Source organism: Saccopteryx leptura, chromosome 1, assembly GCF_036850995.1.
Source record: "Saccopteryx leptura isolate mSacLep1 chromosome 1, mSacLep1_pri_phased_curated, whole genome shotgun sequence".
Classification (NCBI taxonomy): Eukaryota; Metazoa; Chordata; class Mammalia; order Chiroptera; family Emballonuridae; genus Saccopteryx; species Saccopteryx leptura.
Window position 1 is genome coordinate 108,860,927 of NC_089503.1, and position 19,251 is coordinate 108,880,177.

General features: G+C 45.1%; 1 protein-coding gene across 7 annotated transcripts in view; it reads left to right on the forward strand.

Annotated features, from left to right (window-relative positions):
- The window catches only part of DROSHA (drosha ribonuclease III), a 128,608-nt gene that overhangs the window by 14,636 nt on the left and 94,721 nt on the right, over positions 1-19,251 (forward strand). For all 7 annotated transcript variants that reach the window (XM_066373939.1, XM_066373984.1, XM_066373974.1 and 4 more), the window contains 6 exons: positions 2,021-2,131; positions 2,373-2,604; positions 6,055-6,196; positions 7,918-8,072; positions 10,746-10,826; positions 18,020-18,106. In XM_066373939.1, coding sequence (XP_066230036.1) covers positions 2,021-2,131; positions 2,373-2,604; positions 6,055-6,196; positions 7,918-8,072; positions 10,746-10,826; positions 18,020-18,106 — 808 coding nt within the window. The remainder of the gene's footprint in view (positions 1-2,020; positions 2,132-2,372; positions 2,605-6,054; positions 6,197-7,917; positions 8,073-10,745; positions 10,827-18,019; positions 18,107-19,251) is intronic.

Sequence of the window (19,251 nt, forward strand, 5' to 3'; positions counted from 1 at the left end):
GATTATCTTATTAAGAAAGTCTATTAATAAATAAAAGGACTACATCCCTACTTTAAAAAATATTGGCATACCATATGACTGGAAGTTCATAAAAGAAGCGAACCTAAGCCTGACCTGTGGTGGCGCAGTGGGTAAAGTGTCGACCTGGAACGCTGAGGTTGCCGGTTCGAAACCCCGGGCTTCCCTGGTCAAGGCACATATGGGAGTTGATGCTTTCTGCTCCTCCCCTCCTTCTCTCTTTCTCTGTTCCTTCTCTCTAAAATGAATAAATAAAACCTAAAATAAATAAATAAAATTATTTTAAAAAAAGAAGCAAACCTAAAATGTATAATTTCATTAGTGATGAAAATGAGCAAGTTAAATTTAATGAGATACTGTTTTCATCAGTATGTCAGGGATTAAAAATAATCACGTTGACAGATGGGAAGCCGCTACTGTTTGGGTGATCATCCAACCTGGCACTAATCTGGCACTACCTGTCTGCAGAGAAGCCTTAAGGAAAAGCACACACACATACTTTGTGTCAAATAATCTGACAGGTGTGTTCATGGCAACCTTGTTTATAATGGCAAAAAAAAAAATGGTGACAACCTAAATAACTATGATCAGATTTGTTAAATTATGTTATAGACATATGAAAGAGTAATATTCATTTATAAATGATTCAGATATACATATATTGAAATAGAAGGGTGTTCCTAATTAACCACTCAGTGAGAAGGACAAGCTATAGAGTTTTTTTTTAAAGCTTGTGTTTACTTATAATATATATATACATTTGTATATTGATATGTTTTAACACATTTGTGAAATATAGTGGTTATCTGTGTGATAGTTGGGGTGATTTTTTTTTTTTTTTTCCCTGAAGCTGGAAACGAGGAAAGACAGTCAGACAGACTCCCGCATGCGCCCGACCGGGATCCACCCGGCACGCCCACCAGGGGCAAAGCTCTGCCCACCAGGGGGCAATGCTCTGCCCCTCCGGGGCGTCGCTCTGCCGTGACCAGAGCCACTCTAGCGCCTGGGGCAGAGGCCAAGGAGCCATCCCCAGCGCCCGGGCCATCTTTGCTCCAATGGAGCCTTGGCTGCGGGAGGGGAAGAGAGGGGGGTGGAGAAGTAAATGGGCGCTTCTCCTATGTGCCCTGGCCGGGAATCGAACCCGGGTCCCCCGCACACCAGGCCGACGCTCCACCGCTGAGCCAACTGGCCAGGGCCAGTTGGGGTGATTTTTGTTTTAATTTTATTAATGCTTAAATTTTTTTTCCTACAGTGAATGAATACATTTTACTTTATAGTGACTTTTTCTCCTGTTGACAGATGATGTACATTGGAATATTTAGAAATTATGTCAACAAGTTGGATGTATATAATCTTCCTTATCACCCACCCCTTCCCTCAATGTATACACACCTACACACTGACAGTTTCCCTGTCATAAAATTAGAAGTTAGTGGTGGAGTGGAGGGAAAGAGTTCATTTGTGACTTCGATGCAGATGTGAGCTTTCTTGGGTAACGGTAACTTTGCGCAGCTGCAGAGCGGCAGGCATAGCACGACAGAGCAGTCACTCCCCTGCCTGGGTCTCAGGCTCTGTGTGGTCCCACCTGAGTTTCTGGGGCCTAAATTAAAATCTGTCCTGTAGGTTTCCCCTCCAAGCACATCCGTAGGATGGGCCTTTGCAAATTTCAGGCCCCAGAAAGTCAAAGAGCTAGAGTTATTTCTATCCTTTTTAACTGAGTTAGTACTAGTATTGTACAGATTAGAATTAAGGAAAGTGGTGGTTGATGTAGTAATACCCAGGTGTAGGATTCTAGAGGAATGGAGAGGGTGATGTATCTGGATCACTTAGATTATGGTCCTCAGGCTAAATTTATGTTCAAGTTGAGACTGTGTTCTGTGAAACCTTTTTTTTTTCCTGGCAGAGTAAGATGTGGAGGATCAAAACTAGTATTCTCACTGTGGAACTGTCTTGTCTGTACGTAGAGATTTCCAAAAATTTCCCAAGTATCTTTTTCTTCTAGGAGTTACGGTGTGCCAGCTGTTCCTGAACCTACTGGATGCTCACCAGAATTACCTGGGGAGATTATTAAAAATACAGATTCTTGGGCCCCAGCCCCGGAGACTGTGAATCAGTAAGTAGATCTGGGGTAGGGCCTGGGAATTTGTATTTTTAAACAAGTCACTTCAGGTGATTCTGATGCCACCAGGCTGGTGTTTGGGATTGGCTGGTTTAATGGAAGTAAATCTGGTGGTTTGGCATGGCATTTTAATTTTAGTTGAAAAGTGAACTGAACAAGTGAAATGGAATAATTTTATAACAGAAGGACTTTTTTAATAATTAGCTGCCTTCGCACCCCCCTCCCCCCTTTGAAGTCGCTCCCCAAGCAGGGAGAAGAAGAGAGCTCGCTGGGAGGAAGAGAAGGACAGATGGAGTGACAGCCAGAGCTCCGGCAAGGAGAAGAATTACACGTTGATCAAGGAGAAGGAGCTGGAGGAGGCGCTGCCTGACAAGGCCGAGGAGGAGGAGGAGGAGCTGCTGAAGCCCGTGTGGATCCGCTGCACCCACTCGGAAAACTACTACTCCAGCGACCCCATGGACCAGGTGGTAGGTGTGAAGGGAGCAAGGCTGCAGACTTGGTTTCTAAACCCGGGCACGGTTGGCAGTTTGTGCTGGTAATTTGTGGGGGAGGGGGCTGCCTTGTGTATTGTAGGACCTTGAGCAGCATCTTTGGGCTCTGCACTAGGTGCCAGTAGCACCACCGCCCCGGTGTGATAACCAAAGCTGTCTGCAGACCTTGTCAGTGTCCCCTGGGGGAACCCCCACCCCAGTGGAGAACCACTGCAGCAGACAAAAGCTGTTTTATAAAGGCAGGGGTGCAGCAGGTCAGTGAAAGTGTCCGTTCTGCATTTTCTATGATGCTGCTAGTCTTATCCTGGTGCTTTGTAAGCTCTTAATCATGTAGCTACTCTATGCAGTTTATGGTGTGCATGTGTATGTGTTTCCTCCAAGTGGGAAATAAGCAAACATTTGAGTTTGTCTTCTAAGTCTCGTCTTGACCGAAGGTGATCACGGAAAGTTCCTCGTGCATACGGGCTGGTTTGTGGGATGGCAGATTTGGTCACTCTTAGGGGGCCATTGAGAGGCTCGGTGCATGAGCTGCTTGGGGTGGGGCTGGCAGCCCGCGCCCTCACTGTGGGGACTCCATGACCTCCTCCATGTACTTGCTTCTCTTCTCCTTTCCTTCTGTCTGCATTTTATTTTCTGTCCTCTCCCCTTATTTATCTCTCTGTTCTCCGGATGGGTGTTATGCCTCCATCCCACTAATTGAATTCTATTTGCCACAGGGAAGACACACAGTAATGTTCACTGATTAAATGAGAAAGTAAAGGAATGACTATCCACAGATTTAGGGCCTGTGAGGTTGCAGGTGTTAGAATTAGTGCATGGGGTCAGATAAAAGAGCATTCTCTTGTTTGGAATTTTGTGAAAATAGCTTTTTACTAGGACTGAACCCTTACTTATGGAGACTCCTGTGTCTTTGGAAAAAAGGGTTTGAGAAGTCTCTCATAGTGATGTGATATTTTACTTGATAAATTAGAGCAGGGTTTTCAGTCATAGCTCATGTGATACAGGGAAGGAAAAGTTCGCACACTGAGCACTTTTATGGTGCCAGAACTTTAACTCCGTGCTTCTCACATTATCCTATTGAATCCTCAAAACATCCCTGAAAAGAAGGTATTTGTCACTTAAGAATGTTGCTGTAAGTACAGTCGTGTACCACATAATGGCATTTCGGTAGCTGACGGACCGTGTATACGCTGGTGGTCCCATAAGGAGCTGAAGACTTTCCATCATCTGGTGACTTTGTAGCCATCTTCATGCTACATGCATATAGTGCATAATACTTGATAATGGTAATAACTGTGTTACTACTTTATATGTTCATAATGCTATTCTTTTTACCATGTTATTATAATGCTATCCTTTTTACCGTGTTAGAGTGCACTCTTTATATAAAAAAGTGCTGTAAACAGTATACCATGTTACCCTGGCAGCTGCCCTGTGTCTTGCGTTTACTCTGTGTATTATTGCATCATTTTCTCTTGAGCTTGATTTAATGTTGGGTTCTTTTGTCAAGTAGCACGCTGTGCAGGCCTGCAGCTTAGGAGCAATAGGCTCTCCCACGTGTGCCGGTGTGCAGTGGACTGTATCACCTAGGTTTGTGCAAGTGCTCTCCATGTTTGCACATGACAAAATCATCTAATGCTGCATTTCTCAGAGTGTACCCCCATCATTGTGTTGGGCATGACTGAAACAACACTTGACTAACCATGACCTAAACGAGCCTGGTTGGTTCAGTGGCTCGGTGCCGCTGGGCTGTAGTTTGACATGTGTTGTGTCTGGTACCACGGACAGCCGCAGGGTTCCAGGCGCCATGTCCTTGCACACCGGGCACAGGATGCAGCGGGAAGTGCTGGGTGGAGTCTTCCTCTAGTAATTTGTCCACAGATTGTGTCTTTCATCCTGTCTTCTGTCTTCCTCAGGGATTCGTTCTCCATCACTGCCATAACAAATTTCCGTGAACTATGGCTTAAAGCAGCACACATTTATGGCCTCACAGTTCTGGAGGTCAAACTTGGGTCTCACCAGCCACCTCAAGGTGTCAGCAGGGCTGTGTTCCTTTCTGGGGAGAACCTGTTTTCTTGCTCATTCATGTAGTGGGCAGAGTTCACTTTCTTGTGGCTGTGGTTTGAAGTCCTTGTTTCCTTGCTGGCTGGCAGGTAAGGGTGGTTTCCAATGTCTAGAGGTCACGTACCCCTTCTTTCCTCTCAAAACCAGCAACGTGGGTCAAGTTCTTGTTGTGCTTTGAATATCTCCTGTCTCTTCAGTTGCACCTCCGACTACTCCCATTGGGAAAGGTACTCTGCTTTTAAAGGCCTGTATTCCATTGGGCCCACCCAGCTAATCCAGGATAGTCTCCCCACCTCAAGTTCTGTAACCTTAATCGCATCTGCAGTCTCTTTTCTGCCATGAAAGGTAGTGTTCAGTTTCGGGGATTAGAATGGGGACATCTTTACGGGTTGGGGCATTGTGGCTCAGACCCCTACCCTGAAGTGAGGAGTTCTCTGCCTCAAATTGAAGAAAATCATGGTTCAGTTAGCAAGGAAGAAGGGGACAGTGGCTGGGCTGCCATAGGTGTTATTCTGGAAACAACAGAGTTGAAGACACTGAGATTCAGAGAGTTCCGACAGGCAGAACTTTTATGTTTTCCTTACATGTTTATGAATGCGTGAAAGCTCCAGCGGGGAAGGAAGGCTGCTGAACCGGAAGCCTAGCTTTGGCCTCCGTGTCCTGGTTCTGTCATCGGGGCACTGAGCTGTTGAGAATGGCAGTGTGATCCCGGCATCACCAGCGTCAGTAATGAGGGGACGCTGAGGAACAACAGTGTCCCCTTTTGGGGATACTGCAGATTTTATGATTTGTTTTAATTTTCTTTTTATGCCTGAAAGGTCTGGTTCTTACATTTTAAAAATTATGTCAGACTATGGTCATTTAAGACTGTTTTCATCCTGGGAAGCGATTCCTCTAGGAATGCATTGCAGAAGCCTATGTTAGCGGTTTGTGGAGGGCATGTGTGTGCCCTGTGTTTATGGTGTGTGTGGATTGTGTGTGTGTGTGTGTATCCTTGTGTGTATGGGGTACATTTCTTTGATCATTGGGTTAATGTAGAAGATAGACTGTCAGTGTTTTTGCAGTGAGGGGGGTGTATGTGTTCTAGGAGGGTGTCAGGTATAATGACTTCTCAGGGGGTTATGATTTTTTTTTGTCATAAAAAAAGCAAAGATAAGCAATTCTAATGTTTTTTAATGTTGGCAAAGTGCACCTCCCTGAGCACTGTCAGCTATAGATGTGTATTTGATTGACAGCATAATTCCCAGCAACGGGCATTTTGAAAATAGCTCCTTGCTGTTGCAAATCTTTGATTACTTGTGAGGTTTCTTTGGAAAGTTTTTTTTGGTATAATTTTTAATGCTGAGTCTTTATTTTTCAAAGGGCGATTCCACTGTAGTTGGAACCAGTAGGCTCCGCGACTTATATGACAAGTTCGAGGAAGAGTTGGGGAGCCGGCAAGAAAAGGCCAAAGCTGCTCGACCTCCATGGGAGCCGCCCAAGACGAAGCTGGATGAAGACCTGGGTGCGTCAGAAGTTTCTAGAACACGACCCTGTGCCTTCATTATTGCTTAATCCTGGGTTCTGGGCTATGTCCTTGGGAATCCCAAATTGAAATGCTCTTATTTTTCTTTTTTCCTTAATTATGTCCAGCAAAATACATGCAATGGAACTTCCTGTTTGATGTTAGTTTCTGTCAGTCACATTCGGCAAAATGCATAAGAGATCTCATTTGCGAACCATTGTGTCCTTATAGAGTTATCTCGCCCCTTTGAATCAGAGGGACCAGAGCCAGCCTCTGGCCAAAAGCAGGGACCCATTCCCCTTCCTCGTGGCTCTGACAGGCAGGCGTCCATCCCCCATGGTCCTGTCCACTGTCAGGGTGCTGTTAGTTTGATGAGGATATGCAGCAATAGCCCAGGTCTGTTTGGAGGTTTTGCTCGACTCACAGAGACGGTTTCCATAACTTTCTCACATGGTGGACTATTCCCTCGTGTCTGAGGTTCCAGTAGATGCAGAGGCCTTTGAGGCTGTGTGGGTGAGATGTTCTGTGTGCGTTTTCCTTTGTGTCCTCGGCTCTCCCCTGCCTGCCTGCACCGTGTCAGGTGCTGAGAGGCGAGCCCATGTGGGTGGAGCCTGGCGGAGCCGGTCAGCCTGATTAATCTCTGTGCCGCCCTTCGGTCATCTTTGCAAGTGAGGTGACCGGAGCATTTCCCACGGCACACTCGAGAACACCCTGTGTGAAGGTCGGGGCCTATTACTGTGCTGTACCACATCAGTCTCTTGCAGGGGTAATTCAGGTCTAGGCCTGGTGTTTTGTTTGTTTGTTTAAATTGTTCTAAAATACACAAAACACAGTCATGTTTAAGTGTACAGTTCAGTAGTGTTAAGTGCATTCAGAGTTGTACAATCTCCAGACTCTCTGCTTCCTGCTAATCTGAAACTCTTCCCATAAGCAGCAGCTCCCATCCCCCCTCCACTAGACTCTGGCACCCACATTTTTCTTTCTGTCTCTGAGTCTGACTACTCAAGATGCCACATATAAGTAGAATCACACATTATTTGTCTTTTTGGACTGGCTCACTTCACTTAGTGTAATTCTGTTTGTTTTTGTCCAGTCACTTCCAATATCTAAATCTTTTGTTGTTACTATTGAGAAAAAAATGTCAACTCTTGAATCTGGCATTCAGAGCCCCCAGTCTGGCGTCATTACCCTCAGTCCCTCATGTCCCGGTATTTACCGGTGGGACCTTCGCTCCTGCCAGAGTCCAGCGTGCTCTCGCCCGCATGCCCTTGCCTGCGCTGTGCCCTCTGTGTTCCTTCCCTCCCCCCCCCAGCCACCCCCCCACCTCCCTGCCTGGGTCCGTGCACCCCCGCCAGGACATCGTTGGTGGCCCTTCCAGGTCAGGAGGACTTGCGCTTTTCTGAATTGCCACACCTTGTAAAATGTGAAAGCCTACACTACTGTGGTTTGTATTTTCTCTGGCATCGCTCACTGAGTCTTTCTCTGTGAAAGTCCTTGTTTGCTTTCCCAGAGAGGTCGTGACTTAGCACTATGGGCTGTGTTATTTTCATGATACTGCTGAGTAGCGTGCTTGGGGCAGAGCAGGGCTCAGATATGTACTTGCTGAAAGAATAAACAGCTCTCCTTACATTAAGAGGTTTGGGTTACTTGGAAGTGTCCACATACAACCACCTTGTGAATTTCTCCAACCTCTCTCCGTGTTTCTCCCTCACCTCCGTTAGAAAGTTCCAGTGAATCCGAGTGTGAGTCCGATGAGGATAGCACCTGTTCTAGCAGCTCAGACTCTGAAGTTTTTGACGTCATTGCAGAAATCAAACGCAAAAAGGCCCATCCCGACCGACTTCACGATGAACTCTGGTACAACGACCCAGGCCAGGTGCGCACACGCTTTATGTTATTGCTCTGAGGGTTGCAAACTCACACATCACCTTTATGACTCCAGGCTCGGAAGTGCGTGTTGACTGGTATCAAAGCTGAATTTCACTCTGAGGGCTGTGCGTCACTCTTCACATCTCATTTATTTTCAGCTTCAGAGTTTAGCTCCAGAGCATAAGCACCAGGGCAACCGTCCCTTGAATCACCTTTGACGATGTTGGTAAATCCTGTGTCAGGGAACCGGATAATGGCACTGCCTCGTTAAACTTGCCATAAAGGGAAGGAGACAAATGGTAGGATGAGGGAGAGAGGCGCAGGTCTTTTGAAAAGCAGTTGTCTGAGAGGTATTTTGCAGCAATTGAATAAACAGTGTTTCAGTCCTATGAGACTTCCTATTTCTTAGTTGGTAATAGTCACAATTCCATATAAGTTCTTTTCCTTGTTTGAGCTAATGATGTCATAGCTGGGCGTGTTTTTATTTCTACTGTGAAGTATTACATAATACAAAATAATATCTTTATAAGACACTGGTGTTTTACAGGTGTACAACATGAACAAAAATAGTATCTGATGCATATGAAGTTATTAAGCATAATTGAACATATACCTATAAAAATTTAAAATTATATTTTGCAAATAAATTCATGCCATTCGATATTAATTTGAATGCTTTTCTGGCTCTTGTTAAGTGACAGCTATCTAAATTTTTTTTCTCCATAGAACTAATACAGTTAGAGGTCTGACAGAAATGTACTTTGTGGGCCCTTTTCTCTCTTGGGATTAAGCAGAAATGTTTGCAATGAATTATTTTGATATAGTAATCATATATGATCTCACAAACAGCTTTAGTGAGTTTTAATTCCATACCATACAGTTTACACACGTAAAGTGTACATACAATTCAGTGTTGTTTAGGGTATTCACAGGATTGTACAACCATCATCATAATCTTGTTTTCGATCGTTTTCGTGTCCCTTAAAGAAATCCTGTGTCTGTCAGTAGTCTTTCCCCTCCCCCCAGGGTGGTTTTTTTAATGGATTGTTCTCCTGTCCAGAAGTCTACCCCTTGGTTTCTGTGGGTCATAGTCCCCCCAGGGTATCCCGTGTGGTCTCACCATCTGTTCACTGTATCTGGTTCTGTGTCCTCTGTGCAGTTGAGCCTTAGAAAGGGCTGCTCTGCCTCAGAGCCCAGGCCCTGGTAAAAGGCCAGAGCGTGGGATGTCTGTCTCTCCCCTGAGAATGGGTGAGCACATGATTTTCCCACGTTCCTATCACCACTTGTGACCATCATTAGGAGTGTGCTTTGACTTTCGAGGAGCTCCCATCACAGCCCTGTTTGCCAGCTGTTACTTCAGATAATATTTTAACCTGATTTTTTTAAGGTAGCAATGTTATTTCTCTGCTGTATCACCTGGAGCTTTTGATTTCCCAAAAGAATAGAGAAAGTTCTAGTTTTCACTGTAATATTTCTTTTCAAAGTTTTATTGAGGTATTTTCATTGGACACAATGAGTTACAAATCCCTAGAACTTTAAAGAAATGTTTGTGTAAACATATATGTTATATGTTATATATATATATATATGTGTATATATAGATTTCTCATTAACACAGAGAGAGAAATGAAATTCTACACTCATCCCCAACTGATGCTCTGGTCTCCTTTTTAATTCCATATTGCCATTTATGTTGCAGACAGTCCTGAAACTGGCTCTTAAGGCCCTTTAAGATGTTGACCTCAGTTCTGCTTGTTTGGTCATCTTGCTCACAGTAATGGTTATTCCATTTAGATGGCCTCTCCTGTCCCTGGAGCATAACACTGGGCTTCCTCCTCTTCTTTTTCCCCTCACGCTGGCACCTCTTATAGAATAACCATCTTCTTTTCCTGTCCTGTTCAGCCATTCACAGATTTCGTCTCTTTGAAGCCAGTGGTATCTCCATCTGGACTGACTTTTTTTCTGTTTCCTTAAAATTACTAAGCATATCATATATTATTACTCCTATCTAGAATAAGTAAATATTCCTCGAGTACATGGACCCTGAGCTATTTAGCAGCCCCCCTGCCCCCCCCAATGCTTAGCAGTCATCCTTCTGCCCAAGAGGCACTGAGGAATCACTCCCTTATTGAATCGTGTGGTGGAGCTCAGGGCAGTCAAATGAATTCAGGTGAGAAACCAGACATAGATTGTACCTGATCAGAGCTGAAAGGTCTTCCTGGGTCTGGTAGACATTTTTTTCTCTCTGCTTCAGATCCTTTTAGGTTTGTCTTTTATAAACATTTAATCTGCTGGTTACCCTCAAAGCATTCTGTGTGTTCCTTCAGTATATAAAATATGCTTTTCTTTTGAGAAAGAGTCGTTTTTCCTGAAATAAGAAATAGGAGAAACCTACTGAAAAGTGGTAGGAAACGGTGGGGGCCAACAGCCCGCCGACACTGCTATTTCCTGCTTGGCTGCACAAAGAACTTGGGAACCCAGCATACAGTGTCCTTTTATCAGGCAGTGGGGACAGTTCGCAGCTTTATTGGTTTTGGAACATCCGTTTAACCTTCTAACCGTGAAGTCTCTTCAGAGTTTCAGTCCTCGTGACATTAAAACCCACACGGTTTCCAAAGCATCATTGTGCAGGGTGTGGAGTTTCCACCAATAAAAACGAATCCCCTTTTGTTTCTGACAGATGAATGATGGCCCACTTTGCAAGTGCAGCGCAAAAGCCAGGCGCACAGGAATTAGACACAGCATTTATCCCGGAGAAGAGGTAACTGGTTTGGGCTCTTATATTTGTACGCACTGACAAGCCAGAAGTAGACAGATGCTGTTGCTATTCTTTTCTCAGAATACCATTGAAAACGTTTTTTTCATATTCCCTAATAGTCTCCACTAATGATAATTGGAGAAGAAAGTACTTGGGTTCAGGTTTCGAGTGGGGAATGTGATCAGCAAACCGTAAAAATTTTGGAATTTTCATTATTTAGAATAGTCAAGGTGTCTTTGAGTTGGCTTTCATTATTTTAAAACTGTATGTATTGCAGTATTTTTTTCATATTTTTATTACAATTGGTTATGAATTAACCTGGAGAAATGATCTCCCTCAGGTGCTATAATAAGGCATACGTCCTCTTTTGGAGGACTTGGGGTGTGCTGTTGTCTTGATCAGTTTCCTGTCCCCATCTCATTGGTTTTACCCCAGTTCCTGGTTCGTCAGGGACAGTCCTAACATGTTTGACTGATTGAGCTGGATACTTGTACATAATAGAGTTACATTTAATGACTCCCTTTCAGCTGTTTCCCTTCATCATCTTTTATTTTTGTAAGTTATTCTTATTGATCCTAGGATTGCCACTTTATTATTGAGCATTTTATGTTTAAACATAGTATATGTAAGTCCTTAATTTCTATCTAAAATTTGTTTGAGGTCATGGCAATAATTCGAATAAAGAGGGTGAGTCATTACAGATACTTGAACTGCTTGCCTCACTTTCACCGCATTTGTCTTTGACAGTTGGCAAGGGTAGCAAGGGGCAGTGAACAAGATCTGCACCCTGTCAGTGCGCATGCGTGCCTCGGGTTGGCTCTCTGGAGGCAGATGCTGTAGTGGAGCTTGGGGGCGAGGCGGAATCAGGCAGGAGAGTGGGGGCGGGATGGAGCAGAGGGAGCAGTGCGCCTCTGACGGGCTGAGAAAGCCTGGCTTGTCGGAAAGAATTGTCTTGCATTGAGCTGGACTGACCCTTCATCTCCCCCCTCCCCCCGTCTGCTCCCTCTGTCCCCAGAGCAGGCTGCCCCAGGAAGGGCATGCTTTGAGGAAGGGGGCTCTGCAGCGGAGGCTGACTCTGAAGGAGCCGATGGCTGCAGGCTCCCTGCTGCTGTCCCCCCAAGTGGATAGCAGGCTCTTTGAAGGGAGATCTGGGTGGACGGGGGTGCTGGCCGAGTACCTGTGGGCAGGCAAACCCACACAGTGCTTGTTTATTCCTATGAGAGCAAACTGGCCCTTTTAAGGTGGCTGGGGCCTATGTAGTCAGCTTCCTACCAAGTGTCAGGTGGGTTTCCTCAAGGAATGGTGCCGTTTCGGGGCCTAGCATTGGTCGTTGTCAGCGGCTGGTGGGACGTTCTGCAGTGGCAGTTAGCTTAGCCAGCTTTTCCTTGGTAAGTGTGTCCGTGCCGTTGAGTGATGTGAAGCCTCCCTCTGCGCTACTGTGGCCACTTCATTCACGTGCCCTTCCTGCCAACCGTGGTGGCTGGGGCCGATGACTGAGGATGCTGACACCATCTGGCTGAGTCGTTTTGCCGACTCTGGGGCTTGGAACCTGTTCCGTAGTGAGTGCCTTTCGATGCGCAGCCACAGGTGCTCTGGAGATCGCTCTGCTCACTCCCAGTGGTCCACCCTCAGGTCTCTCCCCAAGACCTTCTTATCCCTGATCTTCCCCTCTTTCTCCTCCTAGGCCTCTGACCAGGTGGCATGGCCATGTGCTTCTGCCATGAGTCCATCTGTAGTCTGACCTCAGGCTACTTCTCTTTCCACACAAAGTGGATGACCAGGTATAGCACCTGAAACTGCCCACCAGGGAGATGTTCCCTGATCACTGTCTTTCGGATCCATCCCTGAATGAGGCTGCAGCACAGGCCGTTCTTAGCTTGCACCCCTTCCCGACTTATCCGTTTGCAACCCAAGCTTGGGCTTTCCCCTCTGCTTCCACCCTTCCATCCTCGGTCATCAGCCGAGGGAGGCGAGGCGTGCTGGTGCACAGCAGTGGGCCGCCTGCTTCTGCAGCTTGACGGCCCGCTGCTCCTCACGTGCTTGATCCTGGATGTGGCACCTTCATCCCATGATGGATCGTTTCTGGTCTTACCCAAACTCACGCCTTGCGATGGGCAGTTCCAGCCACACGTCTGTTTGCTGTCCCTTGGCTTCACCTTCTGTATCTACCAGGGCACACCAGGAGTTGCTTTTCAAAGGCGTGTAGTTCTTTACACAAGATGGCATGGCTTTGCTCCAGGGCCCCGAGACCAGCAGTGTGATTCCCCCAGTGTGGCCACAGACTGCTCTGAGCACGATGGGCTTGTGTGGCTGTGCAGCTTAGAACTGGAGGCCTCTTGGCTGAGCCACACACAGCCGGCAGCCTGGCGCACCACTCCTTAAACGGGCCAGAGCGGTATTCCTCGGTGGGGAGTATGCTGCCCACTGAACCTGAAGAGGCCCATTGGGTGGAAGCTGAATTAATTTGTCTTTCACTCTGGGTGGGTTTCTTGGCACTCCCCAGACAGCTGACCACTGAGACAGGGTGGCTGTGGTAGGCTCCTGATTCTCTGTACAGTCTGTCTCACCCAGAGGAGCATGTGTGTTTCATGTAGGCTTTTAGCTTGATCAGCACAGTGACGTCAGAGATGTAATATTCTGTAGTCTGTCCAGAAGGTCAAGAGCTTTTGAATGTGTTCTAACAGTGAGTGGGAGAGTTAACATAGTCCAGTGGCAAAACTGTAAATGTCTGTACCCTGTGCGTGTGAACCATTTCTGGTCCTTACTTTGGGATGGAAAAGAATACATTCAGCAAATCAGTTGCCAGATATTTTGTACCTGGGGTTGTATTAATCTGCTCTAACTAAGCTACAACACATGTTACGGCAGGTGTACCCAGAGCTGCTACTTGGTTGAGTTTATGGTAGTATGTAGTCATTTTCCAGGGTCTGTTTAGTTTCTTCAGGAGCCCAATTGGTGAATGATCAGAGCTATAAGAGGGATCGTTACCCCTGTGTGGTTCAGATCCTTATGGGTGACACTAACCACTAACCCCCCTAGAGCAGTGGTTCTCAAACATTTTGAAGTCGGGCACATTTAAAATCTTACAAATAATTGTAGGTGCACTATATACAAATTTCTGAGAAATATGTTATAATAATTAAGTCAAATATTAAAGAAAAAAATATAAAGTCCAAGAGTGCCTTTATGGTAATTAAACAAAATAAATACGACAAAATTAAATTTATTCTGACATTAAAACATTTTTATGTTAAAACATTTTTTGAGTTATGCTTTTTAGAATTTCTAAAAAAGAGGGGTTAAAAAATAATAAAAAAACAACAAAAATGTTATCTTTTTATACATATAGATACATTCTTAGTAAGATTTAGTAAATTTGGTAGGTCCTGGTGTGAATATGTTAAGTTTTTTCATTCTTGTGTTTATGAGAAACATGAGCCTGATAGGTCCTAGCAATTTCTTCAGTGTTTGGGCATATATTTGAAAGGCAAACTCTCATTTCCTCATCAGTACATTGAAGAATTCCTCTCTCTTTACTCTTAATTGTGTTGAGTGCAGAAACCCCCCACCATACATATCATCTTAACTTTACACCAAAGAAAGGATAGAAGAAATTTGCCTCCAGTCTTTCCGGGGAACATGGAGGGTAGTGTAAACAATCCAGCACTACAGCACCATTATTAGGTTGCAAAAGACTATTTTGCAACCTAATCAGGCAAGTGAGGTGGGGGGTTGGGCAGACTGTCAGCTTACAGCCCATTCTCCATACCTATGTCCCTCAAATATCTAAACTCTAAAAATCCTGTTGGTTTTTTGGTCCCCAATAGGCACATATTTCTCTGGAATACCATAGGGCGCACCTGGAAATTTTCTAGGATGCACTAGTGCGCCCTGGTGTACACTTTGAAAACCACTGCTCTAGAGTGATACTGTTGGGAGTGGTGCCCAGGTTGAGGCTGGTGGTAATTTCAGTGCTTCTGCTGACCTTTCCCATTATGATGGCTCTTACTCCACAGATCAGTGACCTAGTGTTGGGGGGTGCCACCAGTCAATTTAATCAATTCCAAGATACATTTGGGGGCCAGGGAAATGACCATGGGGCACATTTGTAGACTAAGTGGACTTACTGTAAGCTGGATCTTTTTATTTTATTTTATATTTTGAGAGAGAAAGAGACAGAAAGGGAGAGATGAGAAGCATCAACTCATAGTTGTGGCACCTTAGTGGCACCTTAGTTGTCCATTGATTGCTTTTCCTATGTGCCTTGACTGGGGGGCTACAGCAGTCAAAGTGACCCCTTGCTCAAGCCAATGACCATGGGCTTCAAGCCAGTGACCTTTGGGCTGAAGCCAGTGACCATGGGGTCATGTCTGTGATCCCACGCTCAAGCCGGTGACCCCATGCTCAAGTTGGTGAGTTCATGTTCAAGCCGGCAACCTTGGGGTTTTGAACCTGGGTCCTCAGGGTCCCTGGTTGATGCTCTATTCACACTGCACTAGCACCTGGTCAGGCATAAGCTGGATCTTGATGAAGATTTTGTTCACTACCTTGGCTTCATGTCCCCACCCTGCTGGGGGCACCAGGACAATGCAGTCAGTCTCTGAGAATTAGTGTTGATTCAAATGCTGTGTCCAACACTCCTTGAACTGTCTGGATTTCCTCTTTCCCCGCTGTATTATTACCCCAGTGAATGACGATAGGCCCCTTTGGGGAGGGTCAGGGTTGTTATGAACATTTTTGCTTGTAATGGTGCTGCAGGGTCTTTTGGGAACTGACCACCTCTTCAGTCAATGGTGGATATCAGTCTAAAAACTTGATCTCCTCTGGAACTGGTGAAGGGATCCTGACTTTATTGGAGCAGCCTACCTTCAGCCACTTAGTCATCACTCTTGATTTCTTCTCTTGGTACAAACTAAGTAAGTAATACATGGGTCAGCTCTCCATTTATTTTGTACCCAGGGTCACCATGTTCTGTTGACTTTTTCCAGACTCTGTGTGTCAGACTCCCTTGACTGCCACTTCCATCCTGCTCGTCATGATAGTTGTGTGCCCTGGCTTCTGACAGCCCCGTCCTCTCTGGCCTCTCTTGTTTCAGAGCCTGTGATACTGGTTGCTGTCAGCAAGCTGTGCTCTGTGACAGCCTCTCTCACAGTCAGCCCCGCCCTGCCCTGCCCCGCAGAGAAGGTGGTCTCGATCTGCCCAGCGACGCGGTGCCCCTGCCCCAGCACGTTCCTTTCTGTCTTGGTAGCCGTCGGGTCCTCTGGGCCTTCCCTTGCAATATGATTATCTTTAGTCATAGAGACTATATCTGTCCCAGTATGTCCAATTTCTTGAGTCTTTGAATTCCTTCCTCTGCCCGTCACAACAGTTTCAGTATTTAAACTTTACTCTGCCTGGGTCATCACTTTTCCATGCTTTTAAAAGATGTCCTAGTAGGGAGTTGCTAGCATGTCCTGGCATCCTTGAATCCTGAATGCTCTCAAGTCAATTAAGTCTTCCTTATCCAATTTTATGTTCTGGCCCTTTGATCAATCACTCTCAACATCCAGTCCTGTGCGGACCTGCTGGCACATGCTGGCCAGTTCTTAAATCTCCTTTGGGGCATAATCTCTCCCAGCACCTTCCCAGCTGGGTTATGCTGTGAAATGACCCTAATCATAGGTCTGTTGATCAGGAGGGGAGACTGATTGGGTACTGACTGGGGTGGAGGTGAGGGGTGGGAATGTTGTAGGTCCCTGACCTTGGCATAACAGACCTACCTTGATTGGTTGTTACTTGTCTTTAAGGCCCACCCACTCTGACCCAGATGAGCTCTGGGCTTGGTCCTGGTTTGCTCTGACCTCACTGCAGGCAACCAGAGCTTCTTTCTGCCGCCAGCAGACCCTCTGGCTTTTACATTTGGCTCTCAGCTGCCGTTACTCCTCCTCTGCTGTTCATTTCTATAGAGGAATGGTTCTCCAACTGGGGTCTCCTGCCTGGTATCTGTGTCACTGGGAACTGGTTATAAATGCGGATTCTCAGCCTGCTTCAGCTGCTGACTCAAACTCTGGAGGTGGGGACCAAGCAGTCTGAGTTTCAGCAAGCCCTGCCGGTGAGTGAAAGGCCCACTGAAGTTTGAGGAACATGGTAAAGTGTCAGTGGTGCTTAGCACTAGATATTCATCCCCTTATCCTCATAGCTACCATTTCTTAAGCACCTGCTTCCACTGGCACAGCTTCTCAGTTCCCCTCCTTTGAAAGTTTCAGTTGGTGCGTCATCTGCTGCCAGGGGCCATGTGCTCCGCCTTCCACCACGATGGGCCCTTGTTGCCACCCTTGTTGCCGGTTGGGTGGTAGTGGTTTATCTCCAAACCCCATCCTATGGCTTCACTTTGTTGGTACCAATTGTCCCGCGTTGGATTTTCCAGAAGCAGATCATGAGTTGCTGTTTGGGGTGTGTGGTGTTTCTTTGGGGTCTTCCCTGTGAAAAGAGGAGGGTGTAAGCAGGATTGGACAGAGGGATTAACCAAACTATGAGTCAGCCCCAACAAAGCCCCATGAACCGAGGAGTGTTTGCCCATTTGAATTGGGCTCGATGGCTGGGCCTTCAAATGTCTGCCTCGCCAGGAGACTGCTGTCCACTCCCCCCGTCGGCAGCAGGTCCTTCCTGGAAAGGTCTGGGGCACCCTTTGTGTCTGTCGCAGCTGCCATGGTTCCACTGGTGCTCCGTGGGCCCCTTTCAGTTTCCCTTTTCCTGACTTAAGCTCCTTCTTCTCTTCCACCACCTCTCATGCTCTTTTCATTTCTGGTCCCTTCTGTTTGTGCTCAGCATCTTTAATCTTTCCACTGCCCCCATCCCCCAATCAAAACCTATTGCTAATCCTTCTGAGATAACTTTTCCTGTCTTTTTTTTTTCCAGTTTATTGGGAGTTTAGCCAAAGCTCAATTATTGTATTATTTTACGAAGACAGAAAGATAGTCATGACAAAGTAGATCTAGAAAGATCTTGGCGTTGTCTGAACCTGTCCTGTTGCACACGAAGAAGGGAGCTGGATACTGGGGACCAGCCCCTTAGTAGTGAAGCAAGTGCTGTTCTTTCCTACCTGCCTGGGAAGGAGCACTCGGAAACCTTGTGTCAGATGCGAAGCTAGAAAAAACAGTATGTTTAAATAAAAACACTTGGCTCATTTACTGTTACTTGCTCGTTTCCTCCCTCAGGCCATCAAGCCCTGTCGTCCTATGACCAACAATGCTGGCCGGCTTTTCCACTATCGGATTACAGTCTCCCCTCCCACAAACTTTTTAGTAAGTTCCTAACAAAATCGGATTTTATTTATTTTAGAATGTAAATAAGTCAAATGTGTCTAAATAGGTTAAAATATGAATAGACTAAATACCGATTCAGTTTTTAAATGTTCTTTTTCTTAAAATAACCTATTTTTATGTTGAGCATGTTGGCCTTTATCATGATTTTTATTTATTACCTTTTTACTATGCTGCTTGCCATACCTTTACTTATTTATTTTGTTGGTACCACATAATAGCCAAAGAATACCAGAACTGTGGAGGTGGGAGAATGCGTAGAACACTTTTTTACATCTTTTAAAAATCAGTGGATATCTTACATGTTATCTGGTGACCCAAACAAGAAAACCTATTGTAGTTATGACAATGATAATACTTAATATTTCTTGACTATGGTATTATGCACCATTCTAAGTATTTGACATGTATTAACTTATTTCTCATAATAAACTTACGAAGCAGATATTATTATCCCCACTGTGCAAGTGGGGCAGCAGTCCATATTTTACAGACGAGGTTAAGTAGCTTGCTCAAGATTATTCAGGTAGTAAATGGCAGAGAGAGGATTTGAACCCAGGCAGTCTGACTCCATTGTGCGTGGCTGTGAGCTATTTAACTATGCTATTTTGCCCTTCACAGTACAAAATTTATTTGCTCTGATTACTAGTATCATCAAGCGATTTTAATTTCAAAATTAGATATTAATAATGATATTATTTTAACAACTTTGTCAGTATAATTGATATACCTTGGAATTTACTCATTTAAAGTATATTTTATATTTAGTTTTCTTACAGAATCATGAAACTATCATCACAATCTAATTTTAGAACATTTTCATCATTTCTAAAGAAACTTAGTAGCAGTCAGCTGTTTCCTACCCCAGCCTTCAGCAAGTGCTAAGATGCTTTCTATCACTTGCCTATTCTAGGTATTGCATATGAATGGAATCACAGAATATGTGATCTTTTTGACTTCTGATTTCACTTAGCGTAATGTTTTCAAGATTCACGCATCTTGTAACATGTGACTATAGTTCTTTTTATGGCCAAATAATATTCTTTTATATGGATATACTATATTTTATTTATCCATTCACCAGTTGATGAACATTTTGGTGGTCTGCACTTTTTGGCTATTATGAA